The sequence below is a fragment of the Chaetomium tenue genome (assembly GCF_020726465.1).
Source record: "Chaetomium tenue strain MPI-SDFR-AT-0079 chromosome Unknown F5144scaffold_1, whole genome shotgun sequence".
NCBI classification, from domain to species: Eukaryota; Fungi; Ascomycota; class Sordariomycetes; order Sordariales; family Chaetomiaceae; genus Chaetomium; species Chaetomium tenue.
Genome location: NW_027117329.1, coordinates 5644158 through 5666264, shown reverse-complemented (window position 1 = coordinate 5666264; position 22107 = coordinate 5644158). Strand labels below are relative to the sequence as shown.

The 22107-nt window shown below is 56.9% G+C and overlaps 9 protein-coding genes across 9 annotated transcripts; 3 read left to right on the top strand and 6 right to left on the bottom strand.

Moving 5' to 3' along the window:
- Positions 1-1491: 1491 nt before the first annotated feature.
- F5144DRAFT_480415 (Fms-interacting protein-domain-containing protein) lies at positions 1492-2265 on the bottom strand (the record flags this gene model as incomplete). Its single annotated transcript, XM_066785226.1, has 3 exons — positions 1492-1533; positions 1588-1831; positions 1901-2265. 3 exons carry the CDS (start codon positions 2263-2265, stop codon positions 1492-1494), a joined length of 651 nt encoding a protein of 216 aa, XP_066649422.1.
- Positions 2266-2882: 617 nt separating this feature from the next.
- F5144DRAFT_75325 (hemolysin-III related-domain-containing protein) lies at positions 2883-4970 on the top strand. The gene has a single exon (XM_066793398.1). It carries the CDS (start codon positions 3255-3257, stop codon positions 4737-4739), a length of 1485 nt encoding a protein of 494 aa, XP_066649421.1. The 5' UTR covers positions 2883-3254; the 3' UTR covers positions 4740-4970.
- On the bottom strand, positions 4888-5485 carry F5144DRAFT_598533 (uncharacterized protein; the record flags this gene model as incomplete). The annotated part of the gene is made up of 2 exons (XM_066790954.1): positions 4888-5010; positions 5306-5485. 2 exons carry the CDS (start codon positions 5483-5485, stop codon positions 4888-4890), a joined length of 303 nt encoding a protein of 100 aa, XP_066649420.1.
- A 2240-nt stretch (positions 5486-7725) lies between these two features.
- Positions 7726-9390, bottom strand: F5144DRAFT_480560 (rab-GTPase-TBC domain-containing protein; the record flags this gene model as incomplete). Its single annotated transcript, XM_066785237.1, has 3 exons — positions 7726-7849; positions 7908-8713; positions 8809-9390. 3 exons carry the CDS (start codon positions 9388-9390, stop codon positions 7726-7728), a joined length of 1512 nt encoding a protein of 503 aa, XP_066649419.1.
- A 303-nt stretch (positions 9391-9693) lies between these two features.
- F5144DRAFT_558519 (uncharacterized protein) lies at positions 9694-10738 on the top strand. Its single transcript, XM_066788085.1, has one exon. It carries the CDS (start codon positions 9734-9736, stop codon positions 10412-10414), a length of 681 nt encoding a protein of 226 aa, XP_066649418.1. The 5' UTR covers positions 9694-9733; the 3' UTR covers positions 10415-10738.
- A 490-nt stretch (positions 10739-11228) lies between these two features.
- On the bottom strand, positions 11229-12024 carry F5144DRAFT_75292 (uncharacterized protein). Its single transcript, XM_066793396.1, has one exon. The coding sequence runs from the start codon at positions 11920-11922 to the stop codon at positions 11428-11430; it is 495 nt and encodes a 164-aa protein (XP_066649417.1). The 5' UTR covers positions 11923-12024; the 3' UTR covers positions 11229-11427.
- Positions 12025-12576: 552 nt separating this feature from the next.
- On the top strand, positions 12577-15802 carry F5144DRAFT_75294 (sulfate transporter family-domain-containing protein). The gene is made up of 4 exons (XM_066793397.1): positions 12577-12962; positions 13018-13163; positions 13217-13760; positions 13811-15802. Exons 1-4 carry the CDS (start codon positions 12689-12691, stop codon positions 15580-15582), a joined length of 2736 nt encoding a protein of 911 aa, XP_066649416.1. The 5' UTR covers positions 12577-12688; the 3' UTR covers positions 15583-15802.
- A 529-nt stretch (positions 15803-16331) lies between these two features.
- Positions 16332-18499, bottom strand: F5144DRAFT_75274 (uncharacterized protein). The gene has a single exon (XM_066793395.1). It carries the CDS (start codon positions 18089-18091, stop codon positions 16436-16438), a length of 1656 nt encoding a protein of 551 aa, XP_066649415.1. The 5' UTR covers positions 18092-18499; the 3' UTR covers positions 16332-16435.
- Positions 18500-21202: 2703 nt separating this feature from the next.
- On the bottom strand, positions 21203-21908 carry F5144DRAFT_558514 (uncharacterized protein). Its single transcript, XM_066788084.1, has 2 exons — positions 21274-21908; positions 21203-21220 (listed from the first exon to the last, which is right to left on the bottom strand). Exon 1 carries the CDS (start codon positions 21892-21894, stop codon positions 21649-21651), a length of 246 nt encoding a protein of 81 aa, XP_066649414.1. The 5' UTR covers positions 21895-21908; the 3' UTR covers positions 21203-21220; positions 21274-21648.
- Between the last annotated feature and the right edge of the window lie 199 nt (positions 21909-22107).

Sequence of the window (22107 nt, the reverse complement as noted above, 5' to 3'; positions counted from 1 at the left end):
CTTTTTCCGGCGATTGCCCCAATCGGCAAGGGCCTTCGCAAACTTTTTTTTTGAAGCTTCTTTCCCTCCCCTGTCAGCCTTGGGGGACATCATTTCGCTTGGCCCTGTTAACAGCGAAACTCGGGGCCGAAATCGTCAATGATGAGTTGGTCAGCTCTTTTGTCCGCGGAAACTGGTGATCCTCCTTGGCGACTCGGCGCGTTTCCATTCTTTCCTGTTGCGCTATACTGTGTGTGGACTTTCTCCGTAATCTTTCGTTCGTACACTTCCATACATACCCCGGTGATCATGGGGGTCTGAGACATTGGAAACTCGGGATCCCGTCAGCAATCGGCTGGTGAACCGGCAGGCTGCGTTGAACCTGGCCAGAGAAGACGCGCCACAACAGGATCTTCAAGCATGGTTACGTTCACTTTGTGTCACCCGATATACTGCAGAAGAAGGAGAAAGGAAGATGGCTCGAAACATGGCTGACTTGATGACAGGCTTGCGCAACACCCCACGTTCAAAAGCTCAACTGTCCATTCGGAGCATGGTCTCGTACTGGTGAGCGTCTCCGACGGGACTGCGCCGTGATCCCGTCCCCGGCCCGTCACTTGGGTCCCGTTTTTCAGCCTTGTTCGGCCGTGTCACACCAATGAGCACTCGCCGCAATCTTAAGGATTTGTCTCGCGCGTCTTGGACGCGTCTTGGACGCATCTGTCAGCGTGAACAAATTGGCTTGAATAGAATGCCGACCCCGCTATGGATCTCACCACCGCGCGCAAGCGCTTATCGATCTAATCTCCGGTCTAATTGAAGGAGCATGCGAAGTCCGGGACCTCCATTTTCCCCATACGGGTTAGGTAGGTAGTTACCAATGATGGTGCAATGCATGTTCCCGATCGTGTACTGTGTAAGGTCCCGTTTTCAGCGGCCGAGAGCTCGCATCCACTCGTATGCTTCCACATCATCTAAACATGCTGTGACGGGACTCCGCTTAGTTTGCCGTTCCCGGGAAACCGCATCAGATTCGGGGTAAGAGCCTGAGTGGCGTTAAAGCTGTCCCACACCGACCTCCCCGGGCAACTAGCTGGTGTCCGGCAAGATGGAATCCTATTCGAGATACGGCCCGGGTGGCGCAAGCCGGCGGACGTCGAGGTCCTGATAGTTATTGCCCCACATGGCCTCCGGAGACGGTTGCTTCAACAAGCCGTCCGCTCTCCGGTTTCGATATGGGAGAGCCGCTTGCCTCATCCATCATCCTTCCACTGCCAATTCTGCCCGGTTTCTCCTCGGTTAACCAGTATGCTCGGCTGCGTCGTTTGTCGGGGTTTGGGCCAGAGCCCTTGCCTCTGTACGGGGTGTATTATGTCGCGTAGCCTGGAAGCTAGATGGTCGGGCCGTTGGATTGGGGGGTGTTGAGACAACGACAAGGGCCGGGAACCTGGTTTCTTTCAGGGCTCTTCAATCCACATCCATGGCCGATCTGAACGTCGGGCGGAGCATAGCTCAAACCACCTTCTCGAACATTTTCTGGATGGGCTTGGCCGCCTGTAAATCGACTCGTTAGTGACATCGTCGTCCGTAACACCAACGGTAACTTACATCAATAAACTTCTCCAGATCCTTGTCGAGATTCGCCAAGTCGTCTCTCCGCTTCTTGTTCTCGGCGATGAGTTTCTGCTTTCGCTTCTGCAGTTCCAGTCGTTGCTGCTCAAGCGTTTCGCGCTCCGCCCGCTCATGGTTGATCCGCATCACCATCAATGCGTTCTCGTCGGCGTCGGCATGCTCGGGGTGCTGGGAGAGAAACTCCTCTACCGGGATCAACGGGAGGAGCTGGTACGTGTGACTATGCAACAACGAAAATAACCGTTAGCGACATCGAATCCCCGTGGATAACAGAACCAGAAACACGCACTCGAATCCCTCGCAAGCCGCAATCTCTCCTTCCAAGTGCCGCTGCTCGTAGTACAGATTCTGGAGCTGCAAGTGCAGCACATCCACCTCGTGGCGCGCCTCTGCCGTCTGGCTCTTGGTCTCACGCGCGCGAAAGTGAGCGGTCCGGTGCAGCCCCCGGAGGTGGGCGAGGTTGGTGTTGAGCAGCTTCTGCTGCTTCGAGATCTCGGTCAGAGCATCAGCGGGGAGGGGCCCGTTGGTGTTGGCGTTGGCGGCGATGGCTTGCGCGACCAGGTCGACGAGCGTCTGCGCCTGCTCCCGCGCGGCCCCGGATGTTTCGACGGCCGATGCGAGAGAGGGGTCGGTGATGTGGGCGTCGATGGCCATGGTTGCTGGCTAGCTGGCTGGATGCTGTATGAGTTGGCGAGCAGTGGGCAGCGATGCGTCGGATTGGGGTTCGGGCGTTCGGGCCGCCGGGTTAAGAAAAAGATGTGGGCCGCGATGGTCGGTGGTGACGGACTGGTGATCAGTCGTGGGGAGTGCTGGGCCAAGGACCGGACTTCGTTGTTCAGTTGGAGTGGGGATAGCGAAGAAAAGCCGCCAATGATTTTGTGGCGTTGGTGTACGTGGTGAGGAGCTTCTTTGCGTTGGCGATTTTTCCGAGTTGGCTTCCATGTGATGCGGAGAATCGTTCCAGTTGTTGAAAGGAGAGTCAAAAGCAACACCCGACCCCTGGCTTGGCATTGCCTGCTGTTGAGCTGTGTGGGGCTACAGCGGGAACGACGGAAGTAATTGGCGCCCTGGCACATTGTTGAATGCACCAGAGCGGGCGCTTTCGGGCGCTAGGTCTTAGGCTCGGCCTTCGCTGTGAACAAAACTACCCAGCGGTTAAGGTAGTAAACCGACAGCCCCTCACGTATTTACTTCCATCTCACCTCATCTGTCATTCCGTCCATCCCCTACCTGAGGTTCCAGGTTCCTCCTCACTGACCGGACTGGCTCTATCCAAGCGCACCCAGTGACAGGTCTTTGACGGAAACGGGTCTTTGGTTAAAAATTGTCCTGACCGGTCGCTTCTAGAATTTCTTCTTACCAAATAACCGTTTTCCCTTCTTCCGAACCTGTTTCTCAAACGGCAAGTGGCGACCAAACGGAAACGATTTTTACCTCACCACCAGAACACATACAGTCGCACCCGATCCCCCGATCCCCATTCCCGGGTTCCTTGCTCTTCGAAAACTGGCCCTGCATCCCTCAGTGGCTCTTCCATTTGGCCACAATCCACGGCTACACCAACCGGATACCTCTTCCGGTCACACACCAAACTGTGTCCCGTATGTCCAGTCATTTATAACACATACTTTTTGTTTACCACCATGGATGTTTCGTCCAACATGGGGTGTCCCGCCCCCTTCTCTTTCAGCTCCTGTGACGATGCCCCGAAGGGCGCGTCTTCGGGCGCTGAGCCCCACAACCGGCCTACTGCCCGGAGGCGTCATTCCCACTTTATGCAGAGGAGGAAGTCCATTGTCAATCATCTCATGGACGGCGAGGAGGCCCTGCTTCTCAAATTGGATCTTTTCTTGACCGAGCTTGAGCGGCGGCTTGAGTATTGGGAGAACTATGCCGAGCTTAGCTTGGATTCCAACATTTCGGCCGCTCTTGAGACGTTGCAGGCTGTCCGGACACGATGCTCGCAAGCCTCGGAGGAAGTCATGGGCGCTGGGCGGCGGCGGCTGCACGTCATGGTGGAAACGCTCGAGTCTAGCTATCACGAGGCCATGTCTGCGGCTAGCTCGTTGAACGAGAAGGCAAAGGTTGGCATCGAACTGCTCGATGAGATGCTGCAGGAGATGGAGGAGCAGGTGGCCAAGTTCCGGGAGAAGGGCCTTGCGAATGCTGCCGAAAGCCTCATGGACGAGGCCCACCGCGTGGTCGACGGGGGCATCGAGAGAGCGATTCGTGCGGCGGAGACCCTCGAAGACCATGTTCAGCGCGCCATCGCCCGGGCTCGAGAGCACGGCCTGCTCCGGTACGAGGATCTACCGATGCCCTGGAGGACCAATCCGCACATCACCAAGGGCTACCGCTTTTCTGAGACCAAACTGGCCTGCGTGAGGTCAGCCTTCAGCTTCTCCAACGAGCTCGTCAATATCTGGTCCCATACTATCGGCCTCGTCCTCGTCCTGGCCGTCGCCTTCTACTTCTACCCCACGAGTACAAATTTCTCCCAGAGCTCCAAGGCCGACATTTTCATCGCGGCTGTCTTCTTCTTCGCCGCTTGCCAGTGTTTGATCTGCAGCGTCATCTGGCACACCATGAGCTCGGTCGCCGATGTCGGCCTCATCTCCATGTTCGCCTGTGTCGACTATACCGGCATCTCCCTGCTGATCGCTGCTTCCATCATGACGACCGAGTACACAGCCTTCTACTGCGAACCAGTGAGCCGTTGGGTCTACATGGTTACCACCGCCCTCTTAGGAATCGGCGGCGTCGTCCTCCCCTGGCATCCGCGGTTTAACGGTGCGGACATGGCGTGGGCGAGGGTTGCCTTCTACGTTGCGCTCGCGGCCACCGGGTTTCTCCCGATTGTCCAGCTTTCCATCACACGGAGTCCCGAGGCCGTCTTTGAGTTCTATACTCCGATTGGCAAATCCCTTTTTGTTTATCTACTCGGCGCTTTGGTCTATGCCAGCAAGGTGCCTGAGCGGTGGCGCCCGGGCATGTTCGACTACGTCGGTGGCAGCCACAACTTATGGCACATTGCCGTGCTTGGGGGGATTCTGTTTCATTACACAGCTATGCAAGAGCTGTTTGCCCACGCCTTCAAGCTTGCTAGAGACGGCTGCACGGCATACTAAGCTCGGGTGCCAATTTGCTCTTTGGGTTACGCCAGGAGAGCAGGATGCGAAAGAACGGGGGACTTTCGGCTGGCTGGGTCGAGATTCGGTGCGTTGGGCCACCAACACCAGGTCTCCATCCCTTTGGGCGCGCCGATTACTACCTTCATCATATGTCCTGTTTTGTCCTCGATATTGAGGACTCCCGGGCTGCTGTCGATGCGAGGCTTTCCAGAATCTTGACCGGCAACTCAAAGCCTGCATTCCTAGCACACGTTTCCAGGTCTTCGGTCTGCGCTACCTGTTAGCATTCCTGCCGCCGTTCGGCAGAGGGGAAGCGAGCCCTTACTTCTAAGCAGCAATACCCTGCGACTGGGGCGCACCATGTCCCCACCGCGCAGTACCTGTTGTCGATATCGCAGCATGACTTTGCGACAAGTTAGCCACGCGCAGACGGCTGTGGGTGGAATTAACGTGGCCAACTTACATGTCCCAGTGCCGGACTATAGCAAGACCTACTGTTCTGATTGCACGGCTCAGCCAACGAAACATCCCCACTGGAGCGAGCGGCAAAAGGAACAACATACCTGACTCCCACACGTCGTCCACTCGTTTCCATACGTCGCCTCGCACGACATGTACTGCCGCGTAACGCCTGTTATTTGGGCGAGGTGCCCCAGCGTCTTTTGCAGGTCTTCGAATAGGGGCATTGCTTCCACCAGCGCGATACCAGTGGCTAGGAGCCACACAACAGCCCATGGATGCATTTTTGCCGGCTTCCCTTTTGCGTTTTTCCTTCGCCTTCAACAATCCAAGCTTCGATTTTCGTCGTTAAAACAAAGGCGCTGGGTGTTTCCCAGGCATGGGCGTCGCGCCGTCGCCGCCTAGGGAGAGTAAAATGACGAAACGAGCGGTCAGACGCCGAAGAGCGATGCGCTATCAGAAGGCGGGGGGCTCGAGTCCTTTTGTGCCCACCGGGCCCACGCTGCGGGACGTCACCAAGCGTTTTCCTTGTCGTGCCAGTCGGTGCGTAACGAAAGACAAGCGGACATCAGACGACCAGTGAGAGATTCCAAGCGGCGTGGCACGGGCGGGAGATGTAAAATGTCCGTGCCAGAGACGCAACAGCGGCGAACCCACCGGGCGGCGGCGAGATTTTAGGTTTCAAAATATTGGTTTGGGGACTAGACTTGACGTCGGGGCTGAGGGACGTCCGGGTGATAAAATATTAATTAGATGTCAGGTACAGATTAGAAGGCACAAGAGTGAGGAGAGCGAGATCAGGATATGCACCATGGCACAGCGTATGCAGGAACAGGACACTACGGTAGATATATTAATATCAAATCAGTATCATCCACACTTTTTGGCCCCCACGATATCAGACTGTCGATCACAGCAGGGACGCTGCGTAGCAGGGACATCCAACAGTGAGCGCAACCCCTGAACCCGCCGGTCAGGTGTCATAGCCGCCGTCGTTTCACGCGCGATGAGAGGCCAGCGAACCGAGAAACCCTGGAATCGGGACGAACCCGCGATATTTAGGCTCGGAATTGGGAGTTCAGGGATCGGAATTGGGGCGGAATTGGGGTCTTGGGACGGAGTTAGTGTATGATTTTACCAAGCTAGGGAGTGAGAGCATGACTAGGGAAAACAAGTCTAGCGGGATCTGCATCCGTTCAGTTCCAAAGGCAGCGGCGACACGCAGTAGCGATCGAGGGCGGCGGGCGGAGTTCCGCTCCAGTGGTCTGGTATACTCTCCCTACGCTTCCCTTGGTCTTGTCAAGTAAAATGATTAAAACCTTACAAACGCAGGGTCCCCCCTCCTTGCCTGAATACAAAAGAAGCGTCAAGCTTGATGCAGGGGGTGGTGAAACGTCGATTTGACACTACCTCATCCAAGCACTAGCGTATCTGTGAACCACTACTCTACTCGCCCCGAACATTGAATCAAGACGAGTGACAACAAACTGATGGTTGGGACAGCATCTCTCAGCTTCCCGTTACCAACGAAAAAGTTGGCGTGTATGTACATACCTAAGGTACCCAAACTGCAAGGGAGGAGCAATTGTAAAACCACGGCTAATAAAACAGGCATATTCATTCCGGCCGGCGCCGCTGGTGCGACTAATAAGACCGATTTGTCGAACCGATTGGGACCAAGAAAAAGAAAACGTGGCAAAGGGGAAAATGCAAAATGCCTGTCGATCGATCTCTTGTGTCTCTCTCCCTCCAACCGTCTACCCACCCCTCCGCTCCGTCCTATCAATCGCTCGTTAATCGTTGTACGAGTGCAACTGCACGGCCCGGCCGTTCGGCAGCACCACCTCGCCCGCATGGTGGCCAACGCATGGCCTGTGTAACGTCGGCAGGTAGCCTGCGATGCCACCCCCCCAATGCAGCGAGGTGACGTGATCTCTTGGACACTGGGGATAGGCTAACGGAGTATCTCGACGCGCCGCAACGCCTGGGGGTTGATCGGCGCGGCTGGAGAAGTTGCTTTGATTGTCCCTGATGGAATGGGATTCTTCCAAACGGCTGTCTCGCTCCGGTCGGGGAGCTGGATAGGCTATGTGCGGGCTGACCAACTCCCTTCCCGCAAGTTGTGATCACCGTCTCGATACCGCGTGGTATGCGGGTAAATGCGTCGGCGGCCTGCCCATTTGTCCCCCCTTCCCCCCTCCACCCTAATTCATTCCCGGGCACGGATCTTAAGTGACCACCGCCAAGTCCTCGAACCAGGGATTGCCCGCGTGGAAGCAGTCGAGAAATCAAGTCTAGGGTGATAACCTGACTCTGATACAGGAGCAGCGGGATACCGCGACCGTGAGTCACTTGGCGTCGTTGCTCGTCAGTCCTCCGATGGCCGGCGCGTCAACGCGGCTCGGCTACTTATGGAGGCTCTGGGATTGTTGTGTGTATTAAGCCAGGCCGGTCTTCGACTCAAATATCCGCTAGGCCGTTCGTCGTCGGGCGTTGTTGTTTGCAAAATATCACATGGGTTGTTTTACCGGGCATGAGCAACGATTTCGGCGTAGACATCGTCGGGTATCATTTTGATTACGGCGAGCGTGGTGGCCTTGATCTGGTCGGCCTGGAGTGCCGGGAATGATCGGAGCAGCTTGTTGGGGCTAAGAATAATGTGTTAGCTGTGCTGCTTATGGAAAGCAACACTCGAACCGGACGTACCTGGGCGATTCCATGATCTTGGTGCGGATCATGACCAGCTGCGCAACGATGCACAGAATATTAAGATGCGGTCCGTACGCAAAGAGGAAATCCCAGAGCCTCAGAACTTCGGGCAGGGGGGGCGTGCACGCGCAAAGCGTCAAAACGGAGGGGAAGGCGTAGATTTCGGCCGACAGGTTTTTGGAAAGCAAGTGTAGACTGAGCTTGGGATCGACAATGGCCAGCACCTTGTCGACCAAGGCCAACCCCTTGTGCACGCCGTCCATGGCGCCGCGGATGTAACCCGGGCACTCCTTGGTCAACAGCTGGTGGAAAGCAACATATGCCTCGGCCTCGCTGCGGGCGGCGTACAGGAAGGGAGCTGCCAAGACGTTCATGCCTTGGACATAGGTGCCCGGTTCGGCCGTCACGCTGGTGACAGAGCCCTCGGTCGTCAGTGTTAAGGCACGCGCTCGCTTTGCCGCCGGAGAGGAGGCCGGGCTTCCAAAATCACTGCTGTAGCCCGTTCCCGGTCGGCTACTCGACTGGTCGAGCGATTGGCGCGTGCTGCTAGCCACGCTTGCGTCGCGCGTCCGCCCCTCGCGAGCATCATGCAATGTCCAGGCGAAGGCATTGAGCAGGCGTATAAGACTCGCCTCGCTCACGCGACGCCGGAAGAGCGGGTCGGTAGAAAGAGTGCGGAAAGTATCGTTGCGAATCTTCGAATAGGCCGGCGACGCGCCGCGGTGGATGAGGGCAAGGTAGCTGTCGGTTTCGAGCATGGGCGCGTTGAGAAGGATGAGCCAAACGTATATGCGGAGCGAAGACTGTGCTCCTGAGTTAGCGACCTAGGAAATCACACATGCTGGGGCTGCTAGGGCTGCTGGATCTGGTAGGGGTTGGGACTGGGGGTGTCGCTCACCATGCCATCGCCGTCAGACCTAATGCCCTGATCTAGGATCTTGAGTCGCGTGCTTTCGAGGGCACCATCGACGTCGCCGTTAGGGGGTCCTTCCCGCAGCAGCCTCTCGAGAGTCATGGCGTCGGCTGCGAGGGACCGTCTGCCGAGCGCGGAACGGCGCGTTGCTGTTGATGCTGTCATGTTTGCGTTGCTGAACTGGGCGGCGTTGGGGATCGGCGGCGCGTCGCTGTTGGAGCGTCCTCTCTGTGGCGAGCGGTTGGTGCTCGCATGTCTTCGCGGGGCAGGAGGGTACCGTTGTTGGAGGTGCTGGTTCAGATTCTGGAACTGGAGCTGGGGCTGGGGCTGGGGTTGCACCTGTTGCTGCGGTTGGATTTGAAGTCTTTGCTGCGAAATGAGGGACGGTTGGGCAGCAGCCTTCGCTCCCAGGCTATGGGCCGACTGCAATCTCCTGAGTGTTCGTTGAGGGCCCGGAGATCTCGGGGGGTGGAGCTGCATCGCCGACGGAAGAGGCCCTAGCGGAGACAGGGTCTCCTTGGTGGGACTCGGCATCTTGTCTAATTGATTCAAATCTCGTAATGTCATGTTTAAAGGTGCCTTTTTCGACACTATTAATTGGTAAATTTTCAAGACAATGGCGACGACAACACTGGCGATGGAAGTGCTCCGCCACAGGAAACTCGGGCAAGGTGGTTGACGATTGGGCCGAATCCTGGCAGGAGGTTGGAGGGAAAGTTGGACGAGTGAGAGCCCTGAATGCGGGCTGTGGGCAACCTGGAAGTGTACCTTTGGACGGCCCAGCCGCCGTGTTCATTTCGCGACACCGCGTCCATTCAGCCAATAACTAATTAATTACGAAGTACCTACCCTAGGTATTTGAACCGCACTCACTCCTTTACGAAATAATGGCAAGCTCTTATTCTACAGGATGAGACGGTCTGCAGGACCCGGCCCCTATTCCGTATTCACAGTCTTGGTGGATTCAAACTCGCCTCCGGTGCCTCGCCTTAGATACCCTTCGAGCCGTCCTTCGCAGATTTTCTTTGTTCCCCTCTTGCACCTTCGTCGGGGCATGGAACACGCAGATCCTTGGCGGATCGCTCTTGAATCTCGCGTGGCTGGACGGGGCCTTCCCAATCTAGCGGTTTATGCCCCACCAACCACTGGCTCGTCCGGTTTCCCCGGCCGTTGCCCCGCACTTTATGGAAGCCTTCGAAGCCCAGAAACCTTCAGCTTCAGCACGCCTCATCAGCAAGCCTCATCAGCACGCAAAGGGATTGTGAGGATTGTGATGTTCGAAGATGCAAATCCCCACCAGTTCTCGGAAAACACTAACTATTTAATAATGCCCGAAGCAAACATTCTTGAACCTACCACAACCCTGGTCTTTCTTTCTTCTTTTCCTCATTCTTTTTTTCTTTTTTTTCCCTTATTTTTTCCGCAGGATCCCAGCCAAATTTCGAAATCAACATCAATTAACAACAGAATGCAAGCCAGTACAAATAGACCTATGCAATCGGATTCAAATTCAGAAAACCATTCCCTTTGCCTGTGTTCTCCTAAAGATTCGGGTTGTGGGAGTTTTGGCATCCTGAACGACGAGGTCTGATGCCAAAAACAGGGCTCGCGGCAGTTCTTGTCCGCTGGCAATTGAGGGCGAGGGAGCCCAAGTCGTCCCGTTGTCTCAGGATATTTTCTGACAATCCAGATCCCCGTCGTCGCGTTCAATCAAGTGCCCTACAGCGCCTACAAACAGAGCAGACATACATGTATTCCCACGTGTGTGTCATGTTTCATCCGTTCTCGACCCGTGGCCTCCCCTCGCTTTCCGAAATAGGATATCGGCTGCATGGGGATTGGTCGGTATAGCAAGCGCCCGAAGCGGATGGGTTTCCATGCCAAAGAGCGGGCGGCTTTGTCCACAAGTTCCGATGCGGCTCGTCGCGGGTCGTCGCGACCCGACTGAAGTCGACGTTCAACAAACAACATTCAGCATTGCACTGGTCACATGGCTGCATGGGTAGCTATCATGCTCACCACTGCACGAAAGAGATCCCTGACACCGGACATATTCCCATCCCGACAACCCGGCTCGCCTTGGCTAGCAAACGCGCCTACGCATCGATGTGCCAGGTCCCACAGCAGGTTTACTGGTTTAAACTTCCATCGATGATGACTTCACCCCACCGATCAGCAATCTCACCGACTCGAATTCCCGGTTAGGTTAGGAACTCGGCTGCCACCGGAGGGCTCTTGGACATGACGCAGCCATCGTTGGGGGCCCAGCGGCACGAGGTTATAAGTCTAACCTTCACGGTCTATCGGCGACGCAGTTTGGCGGTCTTAGCGATGGAGCATGGGGCTGAATGAAGTCAAAGCGGCAAGGCGGGGGGGCACACTTCCATTCGGATGTCAGACGCGGGAAAGCCGCGCAGCGCAACACAAGCACAGAAGCCACATCCATCGATCTCGGAAACTTAGGTTGCCAACGAGATCGAACATGCGGGGTTGATGACTTACAAATCTTGCGATTGGACTACCCGAAAGGAGGAACCCAAAGCTGGGCGATTTCGCAAGCTGGCGTGGGGGTTAAGCTTTGAGGCGTTGAACTTGGCGAGCACATCATCGTTGGGGCCAAATTGCATCATCGCCATCCCGGCTGATTATTCGTTCCTCAGCCCGGCACGCTGCCCACCATGACGACGCTCTGGGCTGTCGATGGGACCCAAGAATATCGCTCCAAAGCACCGGTGCCCTCTTGTCACCCACAAAAAAAAAAACCGTTGCTGGGCGGCGTGCTTGATGAATGCGGGAGCTGGGGTGCTGGTGCTGGGCTGCCGGGGTCCTTTGGGTATGCCGTTGGGCTGGCAACCTGACTGTCCGGGCGGTATCGGGTTGCACGGCATCTGCAGATGGCATACGCAGGTGACAAAGCCATTGTCGTATCCATGACCACAAAATTGCTCGATTCAGTCGGCATATCGACAAGTTGTGGTGTTTCTTCGTCTCAACCACATCTCCGCCCTCTCCAGGGCACCCCGGGCGCGGCGGAGGTACGGAGGTAAGGACCCCCGACTGAGACAGGGACAGAGCATGTACCGTTGCCCCTCGTCCCATTCAAGGCACGAGCAAGGCCACCTCTTCCCTCCTGGGCTGCTTATTCGCCCGAGTTTGCCCTGGCAATATCCTGACGACGGGTTCCATCCCCAGTTCCACTGTCAAACTCCCGCTGCTAAGCTGTGATAGGCAAGGCATCGATTGCGCCATCAGCTCGTGCCCGCTCTCCGCAAGTTCCGAGACCCGCTTCCTCACAGACTGTCATGTTGTGTAGTAGCGAAAAGCGGTACAAGCCAAGCCCCCTGTCAACCCTTTTCTTCACACTCTCTATTTTGATGACAATTGCGAGGGCACTCAACCTTCTTAATATCTCCGGAGCTGGCCTCTTCCCATCTTTGCCTCTCTGTCAGAGTTCCCTATCAACTAGGTTTCTCCCATCGAGACGAGCTCTGCCCGTTAGTCGGTTTACACAAACCCATTCTCAACTCCTCCAGACACGTGCTTCAGGCACCTTAACCTTACATAAGGCAACATATCACCTGCCTCTCGACATCATCTGTGCGGCAACACGCGCGGACCTCCTCCACCAGGCACACATTTAGGCAAACTCTTCCTCCCAGGCTCGTCCATTGCATCTTCGTCCGCTTCCACCTCGTCACACTACTTCAAACTTATCATTGATATCCCCCATTTCACAGCTTTGGAGGAACGGCGCGCCAACTCCATCGCGACGACTGGACTTGCACAATACCTATCGCTTTAGTCTTGTATATCGGAGGCCCTCCCCCAGGCACGCCGCCCGAGTCCCAAACCATAAAACGGCGCGATGCCTCTCAGGGCCCGCCAAACAGTGGCCAATGTGCTCGGCATCAAACTTCAGGACGAAGATCCTTTCAAGGAACTCGACCCGCCGGGGGCCTCGATGATGTCCGACCGGACAGACCACACCTTTGTAGAGGAGCCACCTCTAGTTGCCGACTACCTAAAGAGCCTCATCCCGTCGGGCCAGGAACTTTACGAATACTCCCTCTCGCTATTCCCATTCCTCTCTTGGATTGGACACTACAACCTACAATGGCTCATTGGAGATCTCGTTGCTGGTAAGCACGACCTTCCTTAAGGTGATAGGAAGAACAAATCGCTCACTGGTCACAGGTATCACTATTGGCGCTGTTGTCGTTCCGCAAGGCATGGCCTACGCCAAACTGGCTAACCTCGAGGTCCAATTCGGTCTGTACTCTTCCTTCATGGGCGTTTTGGTCTACTGGTTCTTTGCAACCTCCAAGGATATCACTATTGGTGTAAGTAGGCGTTACTGGCCTTGTGCTACCTCGGAAATGCTAACATCGCACAGCCGGTTGCCGTCATGTCGCAGCTTACCGGCGGTATCGTTGCCGACCTGGCCGTTGCTCTACCTGACATCGAGGGCCATGTCATCGCTTCCGCTCTTGCCATCCTCGCCGGCTCCATCGTCCTGTTTATCGGTCTCATCCGATGCGGGTGGATCGTGGATCTCATCTCGCTCACTGCCCTCTCAGCTTTCATGACCGGCTCCGCCCTCAACATCGTGGTCGGTCAGATCCCTTCCATGATGGGCATCACGGGCTTCTCGACTCGTGAAGCGCCCTACATCGTCTTCATCCATACCCTCCAAGGCCTCCCCCGCACCACTCTGGATGCCGCCATGGGTCTCAGTGCTCTGGCGATGCTTTACCTGATCAGGATAGGCTGCTCGTTCGCTGCGAAACGGTGGCCGCAGCACCAGCGTTTGGCTTTCTTCCTCTCAACGCTGAGGACTGTCTTTGTCATCCTCCTATACACCATGATCAGCTGGCTCGTCAACCGGGGCCTTCCCAAGGACGAGGTCAAATTCAAGATTCTGCTTGATGTTCCGAGAGGTAAGTCATAGACTTCAGGTAGACACCGACCGAGACTGACCGAAACGCAGGTTTCCAAAACGCAGCGGTCCCCGTGCTTAACCAGCGTATCGCCAGCAACCTCGCGAGCTATCTGCCCGCCACTGTCATCGTCCTGTTAATCGAGCATATCGCCATTTCGAAGTCGTTCGGCCGGGTGAACAACTACACTATCAACCCCTCGCAGGAGATGGTCGCTATTGGTGTCACCAACATGCTGGGTCCTTTCTTGGGCGGCTACGCTGCTACCGGCTCCTTCAGCCGTACCGCCATCAAGTCGAAAGCCGGCGTCCGTTCTCCGTTTGCCGGTGTCATCACGGCGGCTGTGGTCCTGCTCGCCATCTACGCCCTGCCCGCCGTGTTCTACTACATCCCGAACGCGTCCCTCGCTGCCGTCATCATCCACGCCGTCGGTGACCTGATCACCCCGCCGAACACGGTCTACCAGTTCTGGCTCGTCTCGCCGCTGGAGGTCTTCATCTTTTTCGTCGGCGTGATCGTCACCGTCTTCTCGACCATCGAAAACGGCATCTACGCCACCGTCTGCCTCTCGGCCGCCATGCTCCTCTACCGCATCCTGAGGGCCAAGGGCCGCTTCTTGGGACGTGTGAGCGTAGCGTCGATGCTGGACGATCACGTGGTTGGCGACGACTCCCGCCGAGGCGGCGAGTACGGCACGTTCACGGGCTCACCAGAGGCCCCCTTCCGCAACGTGTTCCTCCCGATTACCCACGCCGATGGCTCAAACCCCGAGGTGGAGCTGGATAACCCGTACCCGGGTATCTTCATCTACCGCTTCGCCGAAGGGTTCAACTACACCAACGCGAGCCACAGCCTGGCGTACATGACGGAGCACATCTTCGCCCGCACCCGCCGCACCAACCTCGAGAACTTCGAGCGGCCGGGCGACCGCCCCTGGAACGACCCGGGCCCGTCGCGGCGCAAGCTCAAGGCCGCCGCCGCCGCCGCCGCCGCGACCGCCACGGGGTCCGCACAGCGCGAGGATGATGGCGACAACGCCAACCGGCCCACCCTCAAGGCCATCATCCTCGACTTCAGCTCGGTCAACCACGTCGACATCACCTCGGTCCAACAACTGATCGACGTGCGCAACCAGCTGGACCGCTACGCCGCCCCGGACACGGTCGACTGGCACATCGCGTGCATCAGCAACCGGTGGGCCAAGCGCGCCCTCGCCGCCGCGGGGTTCGGCTACCCGACCGCCCGCCCCGACGTCCCCCACCTGCGCTGGCGCAGCATCTTCTCGGTCGCCGAGATCGGCGGCGCCCAGAGCGCCGCCGCCGCCGCCGAGCTCGAGGACAACGAGAAGGTCCTCGAGAACACCCTCCGCCGCCACCCGTCGTCGGCTGCCCGCTCCTACGCCACCAGCCGCCACCGCCAGCGCGTGCCGGATCTGGAAGCCGCCCTCCCTACGACGGACGGCCAGGTGGGGGGGAGTGGCTCGTCGGCGAAGGCGGATAACGAGGGGACCGATGGTGCGGATGGGGAGGGGGACGGTGGTGCTAAGGATGCGGCTGCTGGGCTGTCGGCGCCTGCGCCGGCGTTGAATGCGGGCCGTACGGTGGCTGTCCATGGGATCAACCGCCCGCTGTTTCATGTCGATTTGACGAGTGCGTTGCAGAGTGCGGTGGCTAATGTTGAGGCGCGGGGGGAGGTTGCTCCAGGGCTGGACGCGGGTGGAACAGCGGTGGTTGGGACTGGGGCCGGGGCGGGTGCCGATGGAGATTCGGATGCTAAGGCTGGGAGCGGGGAGGTGACGGATTCGAGTGGGACGTTGCGGTGATGAGGTGGTGTGGTAGGGAGGTTGGGTGGGAGGTGATGTTGGGAGGGGGTTGTGTCTTGATCATACAGAGCGGGTGGCGTTGAGGTGTCGCATTGGAGGTTGGATTGATTTATTTTGGGTTTTATGGTTTTTGGATTACTGGAAGAAGAATACCCCATAGAGCATTTCTGGAAAGAGATCATTTTGCATATGAGCGAATTAAGAGATGATATTTTGCTAGTCTATCATTCCTCTATACCGTGGTGACTTGAGATGAGATACGCCATGCGAGTCCCTCCGTACATGCTCGCCAGGTCATGTTAGAGATGGTGATTAGCATGGCACTCGTATATGTTGTTTGGTGCTCGATGAACCTTGTGTAGGTAGTTCAAGCCAAGGTCCGCCCGGGTAGCCGGGTTGTCGGCAAGAGTATGGGCAAGTCACACTGAGTCATTTACAGGTTGTCAAGCACATGTGTCATGAGTGTTGAGAGAAATTCAATGGTATCATCCTCCATTGCAGCGAGGCTGGGTCAACCAGCCCGTTGGTAACGCGCTTCTATCTACGTATCCGACAGACAGACAACCCCATGTGCACCCGCCAGCGAGTGTCTCCTCCGTCACTCCTCACTTCTCGGAGTGACATCCCTATTACCCATGGTATCTAGCGGCGCCGAGCCGAGGGTTTTGTAACAGAATGGTATATACGAAAAGCAGAAACACCGAAAATCCTTGGCCGTCGCCGTTGCCGTCGCCGTTCATACTTGAATCAAGGGGGCCAGCCGCGCTCGATGTTGTTTGTACAGTTTAGATAGCCGAGCGTTGGTCACACTCGTGCTGTGGTTAGGGGCAAGAACCCTCAACTCCAAACCCACTCAGGATCCACGGGGTCTTTTCTTTGCGCCCCCCGAGTTGTCCTGTGAGCTGCCCTGGGAAGCGGGGCGTTTTGCGCCCCTCCCACTCCCTCTCCCGGCAGCCCTACCGCGACCACCCCTGCCTTGACCGCCCCGCCCTCGAGCGCTCGCCGGCAGCTCAGGTGTGAGGAACCGCACGCTGCTGGTAGAGCGGCTCGGCTCGGGGTGTTGGACAGCGCCCGGCGACGGCTCGTCCAGTGGCGGCGTCTCGCTTCGGGGGACGCCACTCCCGCTGGCCGCACCGGCATCCTCTACCCTATAACTCCGCATGCGTGAGATCAGGCTCCGCATATTGGCGACATAAGAAGGCGGTGCGCCGTACAAGCCGATCTTTTCCATGATCTCCTCGAGCGCGTCAATGAACTGGCTCTGGTCGGCAAGCATGTCGAGCGTGGAGTAGACAAAACCGGTGTCCTGGTCGCCGATCAGACGCGCATATAGATCCCGCTGGCCGACTACGGACTTGAGGATGACGACGAGTGACCGGGCGGCAGACGACCGCGCCAACTCCGAAAGTGGACTAGAGCCGCGAGAGACGAGCTTCTCAATCCGCCTTACACTTTGCTGGATCTGGCGGCATGCCCAGTCCACACTTCGAGGGCCCTCTACCCGCCTCTCTCGCCTCTCGGCGACGGTGGGACCGCGTTCGGGATCCAAGGATGCGTCCAGTTGTTGGATGACGCGGGTGACTCGATACTGGATACTTCGGAAGGGGTCGACCGCGGGGTCCGAGGGGCTAAGTTCAGCGCGCACCCACTCTGCGAGTGAGTGGGAAGCGAGTATGAGAGAGAACAGGGTCCCTCCCAGATCGCCACGGCGTATCAGGATGTCGGGGTTGTATGACTCCTCCAGGTCCGGCCTGTAGTCGTCGAGCTCGTATGGTTGGACGCCTGCTACGGCAGCCACCATTTCCCGAGCTTCTCTTACACGGGTAGGATTGGGAGGAGTGATGTCGCTGTCGGGTTCAGAGGCATCGCAGCGGAGATCGTCGGCGAGGATATCGAGGCCGATCTGTGAGATCTGGTCGAAGGGGTCGCCTAACTCTTCGGGGTAGCCAAACTCTGTCAGGTTGAGCTCCGAGTCAGGATCGTGGTCGAAGAGGGCTTGTTTTGAGATCTTATCAAAGAGCCAGATGAGATGCTTGCAGGGGCTCGCGTGCCCGTACCTCGCATCGGGGCACTCGCATTTTGGTGTTGCGAATCTCTCGCTGTCTCGGGCACCGATCCTAACAGAGCACGGCACCACCTCGTGCATCTGGAAGGCGTAGAAGAAACCGGCACCTTCAGAGTCCTCCTCCCTAACACCGCAGAGCTCTAGTGAAATCTGAGGAGGTTCTCTTGGGGATGTCTGGTTGAAGAGCCCTTGGGCTGTTTGCCGGGCTTCTTGCGAGAGCTGGGATAGGTTGTATTTGAAACCCGTCGGTGACGACACAACGTTTGTCCCTTCGTCATCCGCCTCCTCTTCTTCGACCTCCCAGTCACTTGCGTCCGAGGCGTTCTCGGAGTCAGGCATCGAAGCAGTTGTGCGTGGTGATGGCATCTGGCCCTTGTCTGGAGAGATGGCTGAGTTGCACTCGAGGGAAAGCCTGCTCAGTCGTGTGGTCGGGGATAGGGACATTGGGGCCCGAAGAGAAACAGGTAGGGGAGGGGACGGAAAGTTGTAGGAGCAAGTGGGGTTGAAATCGGGGCCGAGGAAGACAGGTATGTATCCGAACCAACGATGACGGGTCCGGAATGTTTTCACGGATCTCTTATATGACTCGGAGGATAGATCACAGTTACCCGGCAGGTATGACGGCTGGTCCAAGTGCCCTGGCCGGCCCAATGGGTTGGGCTAAGGCTGGATGCGGACATGGTAGGGACTGTTGGTTGCTGCCCGTCTTGGCTAGGAAGAACTGAGGACATCATGGTGGATGGCCTGCCCACCAGGCCGGGGTGATCCGCAGTGCTCATGAGCCACGGGAACACCCAACTTGGCAACACGGATGCCAGAAACGACCGGTATCTTTGACCTGTGCCCCTATACCTGCAGCAACTTGCATGCGGGCCCACTGGGGAAGAGGAAAGGGGGGAAGGGGGAAGGGATGGATCGGTAGACGGTAGGCAACCCACGGCTGGGGCTCGTAAGACCGGGGTGACGCAAAGGGAGATGGTGCATGAGAGACTGCAGTACCGAATTGCGACTGGCAACCCGTCGGCGTATTGAGAGCGGTCCTTGGGAAACTGAAGACGGTAGTTATTTCACTACCCTCCTATTTCGCGTTTCTTGTCTCTCGATAAACCACGTCGATTGGTCGATGGTGAGATGAGCGAACGTTGACGATGCGGATGCGGGTCGTTGCGAAACGGTCGGGAAGTCACGCCGGGCGAAGCACATGGATCGCCCTGCGGCGGGAAATATTTGGCACATGCATCCATCCTGAATTCATTTGTCATGGCCATCCATGGTGACACTGTCATCACAATCGCGGCCTCCAACAAGCAGCAGCAACAGCCGCGGCGGAGACCGGAGACCGGAAAGCGGGATCCAGTGCCAAATCAAACTTGGCGAGAGAGGCAAGAGGTCATGTTTCCTCATCCCCAACATGCGCTTAGGATGGCGAAGCAAACTTCCTTGGAGGCTAGGTCGGTAAAAGATGGGCCGGCGATGCCGTGTTCGGTGCCGGTTCGTGATGAAAGTTTGATCTGAGGTGTCGATGAGATCGGATTGCCTCGTCCGTGGTTGCTTAGAAAGAGTGAGTTACACGGTCTTGGAGGTACTTGCCTTGGCAGAGGGCCTCGGCAAGGCCCTAGTTCCCCCCAGCCAGGCCCGTTTTCAAGGCCAGATGGACCGTGCAGCCCGCTTCGCCACTCAGCTTAGGGTTGCTTGATTGGCCATGTTGGTTTGTGGATTCTCAGCCCTGCCGTTCTCTCTTGCATCCACCCACACAACCTCCCTCCATTTTTCGACTTCACATCAACATCGGCTCGGCTCCGCCTTGCCATCAAAGGGGGGAATGAGCCTTGCGCTATCCTCGATCGATGGTTCTACCCCCTTCCCCTTCATATAAGAGGTGGATGCGGCCGCTTTTCGCGACCGTTTTTCTGCAACCGGGTTCCTTATGTTGTCAGTTCTCATCTTCTCCCTCGCTTCGTCGTACTACTGCTGTGTTTGCCGTCTTTGGCTGCAGAACAGGCCGCTTCTCCCACGCTGCCACGCCGCCACCAGCTCACGCCCCCAAAGCCCCTTTTCGACTATTTCGATGTCCAAAGCACTCGAAAGCCTTCCCTGAGGATAGCTTCAAAGCTTCGCCCCGTTGAAGGCCTCCGCTAACTGGGCGGATAGCCGCTGTTGGTGCCACCGGAATCCATCGTGCGTTACCTCCCACCTTTTTGGAACTCATGTCAGGTTAGGCTAGGCATCGCGCCATTTATTTACGACGGCGTAGGTAATCAGCCCCCTCAGCCGGGGAGCAAGCAGAAGAGGCTCGAGCACGCTGTAACCGAACTCTGGCCAATCTTGTCAGGCTGACGGCATCGTTTGCCGTCGACGCCCTGTGTTACGGTCGCTTATCGCGGCAAAGTTAGGCTGCTCCTGGCCAACCATAGGTCTACCAATATCGGGCCCCGGATGTGCCTAACCCCACGGAGGATACGTCTCTGATTCAGGGGCGGCCAGGAACTAAACCGTGATGCCCCTTTTGCCCCCTCACTCAGGGGCGAAGACATCTGGGCCGCAACTAACTGTCCGTGCAACCGAAATGGGAGCAACCTGGTCTCACGCGTAGTGTATAATCCGGATCACCGAGTGCTGCCTGGCGAGGGCCTGATCTGTTTCCTTGATGCCCCTTTTAATCGTCCCATGCGGTCCACCCCCTGTTCTCACAGATCGGACCGATGGATCCTGAATCGGGCTTATCTACTGGCCAAACTGCATCCCATCTTTTGGGGTACGGCTTACGGGAGCACCCGGGCCCCCATGGCCAGGGTGACACATAAGACGACTGACGTCAGGGCGGCCATGAGACCGTACGGTTTTGAATCCTCCGAGCATCTGGTCCGCAAATACAACTGCGCCGGAAAGAGGGAAACGGTGGCTGTTAATGTAATCTCCATCTCATCGTCACCAAAAACTCTACGTATAGTAGTCATCGGCAGGCGGTGGCCCTTGAAACGTCACATTGTACCGCAAACCTCCCGTTAGGTCCTCGAACAACTCTCATAGAAATTAGTCATGGAGGGTTCAGCCTCGCAGCCTTTTGCACATGCCCATTTGAGAAGACCGCCGTTGATAGGTGGGAAGCGCGGGGTCAAGAACATAGCCCGGCCATCACGGGATCGGTCCCGGGGAGACGGTAACCAAGCAGAACGGCAGTGGTCCTTCACCTCCATCGCCTTTACTGTGGGTCCCCGAATAAGCCGTCCCGGCCATTGCACTGCCAGCGTCGCCGGAATGCGGGACAGAGTACCCCGGAGAGTTTTCCTCTGGTGATGATCATATTGCTGCCCTAACAAACTCCAAATCCTCTTTGTCTCCCCGTTTACCGGACAGGGGTGTAGAAACACGATGCCGAAATGCATAGTTTACAGCGCCATGTCTCAGACTTCGGATACCGGAGGCCAAACACGGCATGCACCGCAGCCCCCTTCCCCATGAAACCCCAACGAGGAAGCGCCGTTGACCCGTTTCCCGAGCCGAACAACAAACATACCTCTCCTACAGTGCCCGTAGAAGCTAAAAAAGAAAACTAAAACACATAGAAAAATGGCAAGTCTCGCCCAGCTCACATGATATCCCGCCGCTCATGCAACACGGGATAGGGCGGATATATCCGCGACATGCCAACCCGTGGCTCGTCCCAAGTTCCGCACCTCGTGTACCAAATAGCCTTTTCTTGTTGGTGACGAGGGAGCGAGCGAGGCTGTGCCATCTCATCATTTTCCCTTCCCGCTCTCTCTTCCATCGCCGGAGCCGACCCGCGGCCAGTTAGTTATCTACCCTGAACACACGCACACGACAGGGCGGGTGGCAGACGGGTAGGGAGGCGGCAAAGCAACCAAGCATAGCCACGTGTGACTTTACTTTGGGAGGAGGGCAGCAAAAATAACGCAGCTTTGCATATAGGTGCAGAAGCCGGCTCTGATTACGGGGAGTGACGCAGTGCTGCGCCCAGTCTGCTTTAAGAAGGGCGGGTTTTATTTGACGAGATCGAGGAGGTAGGTAAGTGGATAAGTAGAGGGTACATTGATACCCATCGTGAGGTGTAAAGCGGATACGAAGCAGAGTGTTGGAGCGGAGTCAAAGGAAAAAAAGTGACGAAACATAATCGAGATAGAAGGCTGGAGGAGTGAGTGGTAGCTGTTGAGACGAAACATCAGACAGCATATCAACATCAACACCAACACTATCATCAACGACAAACACACCCATCGTGAGCTCATACTCTTGTATTGCTACAGCCCAAGAGAGAAGCTAAACCCAAATGCTATACTGTATCCCCAACAACAAGACAGGACATCAAAAATGCAGCGTAATCAACAATTGCCAAACAACCCAACCCCGCCCAGGCCCAGCCCCATGGAAATGTCTCCAAAAGGAACTCCCTTCCCGTCACTCCGGTCCGCCACCGTCTTCGCCAACTGTGAAACCAAAAC

Coding starts and splice junctions, on each gene's coding strand:
- F5144DRAFT_75325 (XM_066793398.1), top strand. CDS start 3,255: ATGGATGTTTCGTCCAACATGGGGTGTCCCGCCCCCTTCTCTTTCAGC.
- F5144DRAFT_75294 (XM_066793397.1), top strand. CDS start 12,689: ATGCCTCTCAGGGCCCGCCAAACAGTGGCCAATGTGCTCGGCATCAAA. Junction 12,963..13,017: donor CATTGGAGATCTCGTTGCTG/GTAAGCACGACC, acceptor CACTGGTCACAG/GTATCACTATTGGCGCTGTT. Junction 13,761..13,810: donor TCTGCTTGATGTTCCGAGAG/GTAAGTCATAGA, acceptor ACCGAAACGCAG/GTTTCCAAAACGCAGCGGTC.
- F5144DRAFT_75274 (XM_066793395.1), bottom strand. CDS start 18,091: ATGTCCCTATCCCCGACCACACGACTGAGCAGGCTTTCCCTCGAGTGC.
- F5144DRAFT_558514 (XM_066788084.1), bottom strand. CDS start 21,894: ATGAGCTCACGATGGGTGTGTTTGTCGTTGATGATAGTGTTGGTGTTG.
- F5144DRAFT_558519 (XM_066788085.1), top strand. CDS start 9,734: ATGAGACGGTCTGCAGGACCCGGCCCCTATTCCGTATTCACAGTCTTG.
- F5144DRAFT_75292 (XM_066793396.1), bottom strand. CDS start 11,922: ATGGGACGAGGGGCAACGGTACATGCTCTGTCCCTGTCTCAGTCGGGG.